At 41.1% G+C, this 9645-nt stretch overlaps 1 protein-coding gene across 2 annotated transcripts; it reads left to right on the top strand.

The window, feature by feature from the left end:
• Positions 1-363: 363 nt before the first annotated feature.
• Positions 364-2897, top strand: LOC310905234 (uncharacterized protein C15orf61). Of its 2 annotated transcripts, XR_014588875.1 has the most exons (3): positions 364-731; positions 1389-1504; positions 2161-2296. XR_014588875.1 is itself a non-coding variant. In XM_083851268.1 (2 exons), exons 1-2 carry the CDS (start codon positions 401-403, stop codon positions 2286-2288), a joined length of 459 nt encoding a protein of 152 aa, XP_083707394.1. In that variant the 5' UTR covers positions 364-400; the 3' UTR covers positions 2289-2897. The 2 variants fall into 2 exon arrangements, 1 of the variants encoding a protein (XP_083707394.1); XM_083851268.1 differs by lacking the exon at positions 1389-1504 and having other exon boundaries at positions 2161-2897.
• Positions 2898-9645: the final 6748 nt, after the last annotated feature.

Genomic DNA, 9645 nt, shown 5'->3' with positions numbered 1-9645 from the left:
CTACATAGCTCAATGGCTTAAGATCGCTGAGTTTGAGATATTACTTGCAATTATTAAAAGGAAAAATCTGCCCCTGCTTCCCAGTTTATTCTGTATGGTGTTTTTTTTCCTCAAACAGAACGCGCAGTGCTTCAACCCCCAGACTTTTATTCGGATAAACCACACAACGGGACACGGGCTGCGGATTTAAAACACTTCAAAGGAGTCTGGGGGCAGCGCAGGCTCCCGTCAGCCGGCTTCGAGGGGCTGCAGCGGGCCGGGCAGGCAGCGCCGGGCGCCCTTCTCCTTCCTCCTCCTCGGTCCCCTCAGCCGCCACCGCCTCCTCCTCCCCCCCAGCGGCGGGGCGCTGCGCGCAGGCGCGGCAGGGAAGGGAAGGGAAGGGGTTCGGGGGCGCCGCGGGATGCGGGCGCTGAGGCGGCTGCACGAGGCGGCCGTGGGGGCGCTGCTGTGGCGGGGGGCGGCCCCGCCGCGCCCGCCCGCCTCGGAGGTGCTGAGCCAGCACCTGCGGCAGCGCGGCCTGCCCCACTGGACCTCGTTCTGCGTCAAGTACAGCGCGGTGCGCAACGACCAGTTCGGCCTCTCGCACTTCAACTGGCGGGTGGACGGCGCCAACTACCTGGTGCTGCGCACCGGCTGCTTCCCCTTCGTCAAGTACCACTGCTCCCGCGCCGCCCCGCAGGACCTGGCGCTGCAGAACGCCGCCTTCACCGCCCTCAAGGTCCTCAACGCCGGTGAGTCGCGCCGCGGGACCGGCGGCCTCCCCTCGGCTCCCCGTGAGGGGCCGGGGCCGGGAGCGGGGCCGGGGCGCCCCCCCTGGGGGCGAGGGGAACGGGACGGGGCCCGGTGGCGGAGCCGCTCCGCACCTCCGGCGGCCCGGGGAGAAGGGGAACGGAGCCGCCCTCAGCTCGGCTGGAGCGGGTCGGGTCGGTCGGTGCCGGTCGCCTCGGCCCCCAAAAGCCGCGTTGTGGGACCGCGGGTGAAGCCCTGAGCTCGGCTGAAGAGAAGCGGTTCGGGCCTGAGGGGGTGCCCGGTGAGCCCCGTCGGTCCTAACGGGCTGCCGCAGGACGAGCCCTGGTAGGGACAGCTGCTGCAGCGACGGTAGTCTAAAAGTCGGTGTAGCTATGCTTTGAAATGTTACTCTTCAAAACCTAGCCAGCGGATGTAGTTCTTCATGCCACTGGCGCTTAACTTTCCATCAGTTTCTTCTTTTCATGTTTCGTTTAAAAGTAAATTGTTCTTCACAAGTCTTCAGTGATCTTCTGCTTGTAAGGTAGCCCTGCTAGCCCTCATTCTCTGATCCTTCTAGTCTTAGTGAGAAAACGTAACCACGGAAATTGATTTTATTCAATAATAAGTTTTAATACGATTTTATCTTTCCCTCCCTACAGTCAGACCTTTTATCTGCTCTCTCGCTTGCAGCTACCGTGTGTGTTTAAATGATTGGCAAGTGTGACTAAAAAGTCAACTCACTGCCCTATTTTGAGAATCTAGCTTTAGCATTTAGGTAACTAAGCACCTTAAATTGTTTCTGTCCCTTCCTGAATTCAGGGCCTAAACCCAGCTCCAGTTATCTTCTTCTGCCTGCTCTGTGGTAGGTGGATAATTCAGCTAAAAATGTGGGAAAAATGATGGCATTCTTTGCGTATCCACCTTTCTGCTCATTTTGGTTTTGTTGGAGCCGGCAGTCTTGACTACTGACCTCATTTTTCCCCAGAGCCGCATCATGTTGATCTGTGAAGTCGCTGCCTGTTTTCTTTCCTACTTCTGCCCTGATCCACGGTGAAACTGGGAGCTAGCGACTAAGTGGATGTAAAGAGTTCATGTTTGAGTGTCTGGATTTTTTTAAATTAGCAGGAATCAAACTGTATGCATGATCATGTTTCACTTCTCTCATCCCATTTTCTTTTTTGCATTAATTCCTGTGCACTGCTGCTCTTCTTCAGCTGCTTTCTGATTCTTGTGTGTTTGATAGGCAAGAAGCGTAGCATGTACTGATACCTACTTGTAAGCATTTCAGCAAAGGCAAAATCTTAAGGCACCTTGATACGAATGTTTTTCCTCTATTTTCATTTCTGAACCATTATTCCTTACTGTTAATAGGCAGGTTTAATTTTCCTGGCTTCTTATCTTTGTGTGTAACGTGTTTTTGTTTTTCCTTAGGCATCCCAACTTTACTATATGGAATTGGCTCCTGGTTCTTTGTCAGTGTCACAGAGACTGTTCATACGAGTCATGGCCCAGTTACTATTTATTTTCTAAATAAAGAAGATGAAGGCGCAATGTACTGAAATCATGCCCTCAAGTACCTGTCATTTGGTGGGTTTTCATGTTACTGCTGCTACAAATGTCTACTCCCTGTGACTAAAAGAGAACTGAAGGCAATTCTTTTTTTTTTTTTTTTTTTTTGCCGTGTATTCTTTTATTTAATGTGTTGTCCCCAGGAAGCTTCATGGAATTTTTTGGTCATAAGAGGTTTATTTTTGCAGAGGTTATTAAAGTTGAAAAAGTAGAAGCCTCAGGAAAAGAACTAATATTTCTAAGGGTGTTATAATTTATATAAGTCGGTGACTAGAACTGTTGAACAAGCTTCTGATAATTTAAAAAAGATAAGTGTGCCAACATATAGGACTGAATTGTAGCGTGTGGGCAAGGAAACTGTGACTATATCAGACTTCTCAGAATGTCTCTGAAAACACTAAGCTGCTCAGATTTAGACTGACTAGATGTTTTGTAATACATTAATTGTCATATTTGCAAGAATGTTTGAATGAATCCATGGCACTGACTTCTTCACAACTGCCCAAAAGGCTTTCTGGAAAAGTATGCCCAAGAAGTTAAAAATGGCTGTTTGTATCTCACTTCTTCAAATGATATTTAAATAAAATATCTAAAATACATTTTATGGTTGGTTTTTTTGTTTTTTGTTTTTTTTTTTACAATTTATTTGAATTCCAAATACCTTCATTATGTTGTTTGTCTTTTGTTTCTTGTATAGGTAAGTAACAAGACTAATGATTTAGTCCCCTACACTAACTTAAAATTTGCTGATTTTCTTTTAAAATAATATGAATGAAAAGGACACTACCCTCATTACCATCCGAAACAATTGATTTCTTTAGCTGTAGTTGAGAGCAGGCAAATACAGTGATGGAAAGATGTAAACTCAGCTGGAAGCCTAGGGAAAGAAAAAGCTTTAGGGAATTATTTGGATAGTGGAAAATATGGAATTATTAGATAATAAGCTCAAACAACAAAAACACCTGTATGGGATGTGTTGCTGTTGCTTAGTTTTAATGCCAGCAAATAATGCTGTCTGTTCTAAATCCTGAGTCTGGTGATGTAAGGTGATTATTCCGATTTTCATAAGTAGGAAGATAAACGTAAAATGAGTAGGTACTGTTTTTGGAGGGTAATAACTATTCCTAAATAAATTATTATCAAGCTACAGTATAATGTAATTTAAATACTTTTTTTTACTTAATTCCAGATAATGGAACTGTTTCCCACTTAATGAAGCAATACAGTTTTCTAAAAGCAACACTAAATAATGCTTTAATCAGAGAAACGTTTACGCTATTATATTTAATTTTGGCCAATACTCTTGATACAAGTTAAATGGGTCTCACAGATGAAGATACAGTATTATAAGAAGCCTCATTAATAATAAAAATGACTTAGTGTTATTCTAGAACTGATTTTCACTGTATTGGATAAAGTTAAATAACTGCAGCTCATAAGTTTAAAGTCAAATACTGCTCATTCATTGCTGCGGATCTTGTCAATATCTTGCTGTAAAGGTTTAGTCTCAACGCGAGGTTGATAAAATGGTTTTTAATTACCAGACTATAAATACAGCTCTTCATTGGAGTTGCACCTCCACTCACTGCAGCTTGTTTGATTTCTGATAATGTGTACTGCTGACTTTGCTTACCTGTTTTTCGATAAATGCAGGCAACGTGACTCCTTGTCCATACGGTGATGGGCAAGTCTCCTTAGAGAACATCTTTGACAAACTACCCTATTGATTACTGCAATTCTGTGCTGCTTGCAGTATTAAATAGAGACTTGATTTCTTGTTCAATGATCTCACTGTGTAACAATTAAGCAAATGTAATATTTTCTTGTATTACATGAAAATCAATAGACCTCTTGCTCTTATGAAGCTGATCATGCTAAAGGATGAACTGGAAGATGTCTGAGGGCAGAGTGCAAATACAGTCGTTCACTTGTTCCGTTAAGGCTTGCATGCGACCTGCTACAGTACATAAAATGGAAAATAGGCCATTTTTAAGGGGTAACAGAAGTTATTAAATCATAATGAAATCTTTCTCAAATACGAATATCAACCTCCTTCCTTGCCTTTAAACAAAGGTAAAATACTTCATCTCATTCTCTTAGCTGTAAATGGTGGCTGCTTAGCTTTGGCCCGAATGCCAGATGGAAATGTTGATGGCCAAGCAGGCTCATAGCATCTTGTCTGAAACATCTCTGTAAGGCTCAGGGGGATGCGGGAATGGTAAGCAAGGATGAGCGTGCAGTAGTCCTGTGAGGGCTCAGCGCTCAGCTGAACCCTTGCTCTTTTGGCTTTCTAATCCTCATCGCTGTAAGCTCTTGCCTTGGAGATGTCAAGATGGTGCAGTTTGAGGAGAACAGGCTCTTCTGTTGCAGGGAAGTCCAAGCGTTTGACCTAAAGGATGTCTCTGAAGTGGGCTTTAAGGATGAGCTTCTAGCAGTTTAATTGTTCAGAGATGAATTTATTTGTGTGGGTAGCACCTACCTGCATTCTCTTGCCTGTGAGGTCCTTCGGGGTTGTCCTGTAACCCCATGGCTTCAAGAGGCAAACTTACAGGGAACCGGTCTTTAATTCCTCTGGTCCACAATAGTTTACTTGCAGTTGTTTTGCTTAGCAAGTTCCTTTTTCTATGTATTATACTGTGCATATGTTGTGTACGCAGCATACGCTTCTGTTGACAAATTTTTGTATAGACGATTGAGTTACCAAGTGACCCTTCTAACTTTTTGTGGATTTCATCTGCTCCGTTTCCTTTGAAACAAAGTGCAGCTTATCTTGTAACTCGTGCCTTAATTATCTCTCTACACTTTATTCAAGGATGATGTTTAAATGAGCGAGAGATGACATAAAAAGGCAGAGAGCTTTGTTTCACCTCCCGTAACAACTGCTTGGGATAACTGAAACCTTACTGGGAACCCAGAGGATCGGGTAGCTACTTCTTGTAGCAGTCTTTTTAAACAGTAATGACTACTGGGGGCATCTTAGCCTAAACGAGTGCTTAGCATTACATCTTACCTAGGTCAATGGTCTCAGGTATCCCAGTTAAACTGTGTTACTGTAAATTAATGGAAAATGTAACTGCGCTTTGCTGAAAGATCAATGTCCAATAAAGGCTGCACAATCAAATCTTGTTGCAATGATTGAGGTCCTTAATTGCCTTTCAAAGATAAGGTGGTAATCAACATAGGTTTAACTGATCTTTTTTACCAGTTCAATTACATGCTAATGACTACAGCCAAGTCAGGATCTTTAACTACTTATACTTATTAAATCTTATGTTTGTAGTGAAAAATTACTTAAGCCACACAATCGATAAAGCCCAGGTCTTAATTACTATATTTCACTTTTATACCTTTTTGTATGTTTGACAAATGTTTCACTAGAGACTGCGTAGCGCTAATGAGAGTACCCCAAGAAATACAGTTTTCTGTTACCGTCTGCTTCTCCAAACTGTGTCAAGATGTGGGTGTTCTCATGGTGGTTTCAACAACATCTGGTGACTAGTAATGCAATTTACATTCTAGGCAGCTCATGGTACTTAAATACCATTTTTTATGAATAATAGCACTGCTTTTATCGCTAGAAGTTGTACTACCTGATAGCCTTCCAGTGGACACAATTTTAACTTGAAGTTCTTAGCTTTTTTCCATTGTAGATGAATGTTAGGCTTAGGTACATCTGCACCCAAGTACAGATGGATGTTCCCAGCTGTTTCTGGTTAGCACTTCACATTGCCTCAAACATCCCTTCCCCTGCATCGCCCTCCTTTCCATGGAGTACTACACGGTGCTTTTCTCCAGGAACCTGGAGCCACCACCTTTCTTTGCGTTACGCAGCAGCTGGATCCCTCCACAACTTACTTTGTGGCTGAAATGCTGTAACTCTGAGCGCATAGAATATTTTTTTCTTTATTTTTGGATATTTGTCCTTACTCTCAAATGTACGCTGTGAATGCTGAAAATCCTGAAAACTGCAGCAATAAACTTAGCCTGAATTTGAGTCAATCGTTTGAGAGAAACCATCGGTAGTTTCTGAGCTTTATGTTAAAACCTCAGTAACCAGCCCATTTCCTTACTGAAAGCAGCTCCAATTGCAGCAGGAAGGCAGGTGAATTGCTCGTCAACAGAGAGGCTCCCCCCCACCCCTCCCCAGCTTCTTGTTTAATTGCTGAGACTTGAGAGGCTGGAGAAGGGGAGGTGACCAATGGTTTTGGTACTCCTGGAGCCTGCAGGAAAATGGGGCGGAGGAAACGTTCTCTGACAAATGGACTGAGCAAATGAGACTGAGCAAGAGCTGCTTCAGTGGAATAAAAGGAATGGAGTGGTTTTTGGGTGGGAAAGGATGGATTTGATAGGAAAGATGTCTAGAACGTGACTGAGAATAAGCAAAATGTGTCAGGTTTTAAGTTGCTTGCCTCATCCTAATCCTGTTGAGATTTAAGTGTTCTCAAACCTGCTGACGTTCCTTCCAGTACTAACACGTTCTGGAAAAGGAGAACAGGAATCCAGAGTTCGTTCTTTCAGCGCTCAAAAGAGAAGCATTACTGCGTTTTGTCACAGGCCTTATTGTTTGTGACAACTTAAAATCGATGGAACAGGATTTATTGGAATCATTTTGTAGGCAAGAAAAATGAAGAAAAGTTTGAATTGACTAAATAGTCACCTTTGAGAAGCTAGCAGCGATATAAACACCCTTGCTGTCTAAGTCTCTTTGCAAACCATAATTGTAGATTTCCCTGATGTATGTTTTTCTTGAAAGAAAAGTAGGTATTTCTTAATAGTTGAGTGCCCTTAGGCTTCTGATTTACACCAACTTTGCCAGAAACAAAGGAGATTCTGCTTCATATATTATTTACTTCAGCCATTTAAATTAAATTGGCTTTGCTGTAACTCCTTAATCATGTTTGCTACAGAAAAGTAAGTTGTCTTGGTATTATTCTGAAATACATAGTTACAGAAGTGGATGACATGTTACGCGTTCTTGGGCTACTTCATTCAGCTGAAATGTGCCAACAAAAAGTGGCAATTTAGGAGTTGCAGGAAGGGGAATGTAAAATAGTAATTATCGCTAATACATTGCAAGTTTAGTTAAAAGATTTTTTGGTTTCTAGAAAAGAACAAGATGGTATTACTGGGTTTGCAATTAAGTCTTTTAAATAAAGCATGTGTGCAGTGGAACACCAAAATTTGCATTAATGATTGGGAAACTCAGTGGAAATTATTGACCTTTGCGAATTAGTAAGTGAATAAGCGCAGCCGAAATAAAGAAGGCTCATGTATCACAAAATATTTATTGCTCGTAGATGAGTGTAGTTTGACCTTAATTATTTATGCTAATACATCATAATGTTCTAGTAAATGCACTGCAATACGTTCTTAGAAAGAAATGCAGTCTACATAATGAGAGCTTTCTGCAGCGCTGTGAGAGGTCACGATTTTTGTCTGTGTTCAAGAACCCATCCAGATTATTAACATTTGCAATGAGGCGGTTGTCTTGCAGAAAACCCAAATATACATTTATTCATTTATATTAGAAAATAGAGAGGAAGCCACTAGATTTGAGATGATGGAGTACTTTGTGTTGTACTTAAGACAGTTTGGATGCATTATGGTTGCTATTTGCTTGGTAAGGTAGAATATGTATGGCTTAGATTTTAACAGCAATTGCATCACTTTAAGCACAGTTTATGAGCCCTGTACTAGTTCATTATAAAACTAATTTATTACTTGCGATGATATTAATAATCCTAATAGAGTTAAAACTGTAAAACATAATTCAAAGCAGTCCTTTGGACAACAAGTCTGAGGAAACTTTCAATTTTAAAATGCAAATTTTGAAATAGACTGCTTCTAAAGAACACTTGAAATTTCTGAATAAACTTGTAACTATTGGAAAGTCAAATCTACTTCTTAGAAGAAGAAATGCCATTAGATACAATTGTTATACGCTTAGTGATTCATGGGCCTGGTTATACGCATGCTTTGTGATGTATGAATTATTTAGTAAGAAAAATCACAATAATTTTGTTGTTACTCAAGAATTTATAGGTTGACAGAAACAATTATACAGACCCCGAAGCTGGTCTGGTGAAGTACAGTAATATCATTAACTATACACAGCCATTTTTGCTCAATCCAACTGGTCGAGTTTATGCTGCAGTGTTTCAGTAATTGTGCATCATATCTAGCGTTTAAACAATATTAATTTTATTATGCATGAAACATGCCTGTATTCTTTATTTTAAGATATGTTCGTAATTTCAAGCAAGAGCTGTAAACATCAAATTTATGGCTTTGGGTTTTTTTCAACTCAAGGTGAATTTATGATGAGAAAGAGTTTTAATAGATCTATTTAAGGCTGGATTCTGCTCCAACTGAACTGAAAATAAGATGAATTCATGTCCCGAGTTTTGATTCGCAACAGCCCTTTGCCTCTCGGTGGCACTGATTTGTGTCTGGAGGCTCTGAGCACTGAGTTTCTGCCTGTTTAAACCCCTGCCAAATGACTGAGGAGCAGTGGGAAGGCCTGGAAGGAAGGCAGCTGGTTTTCTGCAAGTTTTCAGAGCAGGTTTTAAGGGATCTTGATCTATACTTGCAGTTATCAAGGTGGTACACTTGGGTGATACTCTCCTGGGAGATGCATTTTGACAGAAGAAAGGCTGGACACTTGACCTACTCTTTTCATAAACCTAAGGGAATTCCAGTTGCTGCACTTCTGCGCTTGCTGGCAATATGAAGACGTGAGAAGGAAAAAATGAATATCACTGTGGTATGTTACTTCAGCCACACAGAATGTTATGTAGATTTATGTATTAATCTATTATTTATTTATTTATTTTGGGGAAAAAATGTATGCTACTAAAGGAATGACCAGGTGCCGTTTATTTATTTATTTATTTATTTATTTTTAGGAAATGAGGAGCTTCTCATTTCTTATATATAATAGCAATAGCATATATATATATAATAGGAATTAGAAATAGTACAGGAAGGAATCAGAGGTGATAAATTTGGTAAACCAAGGACTAGCATTTAGATTCTGCTTCCTGTGAGCCTGTTTTATATACTGTATATGAATTACATGTAATATAGTACAGTATTGCTAATGCAGTATACCAAAAGATTTTTAAGTTAAGTTAAAATGTTGAATAACTTTTAGCATGTGTTGCTAACAAATGTTAACCATTTAGTATGTTACGTGGTAAATGCACGTTGTTCCTGCATCATAACCTGGCAAATTCTGGTGGTACTGAGGTTAAAATTTCCCAGAGATGCACAGCAGGAGCTATAACAAAAACGTGGGACGTCCTGACTCTGCCTTATCCTCAGCTTCCTTCGTGTGCCTCTTTTCCT

This window comes from Anser anser (genome assembly GCF_964211835.1).
Source record: "Anser anser genome assembly, chromosome: 10".
Classification (NCBI taxonomy): domain Eukaryota; kingdom Metazoa; phylum Chordata; class Aves; order Anseriformes; family Anatidae; genus Anser; species Anser anser.
This window is presented reverse-complemented; position numbering and strand designations above follow the sequence as displayed.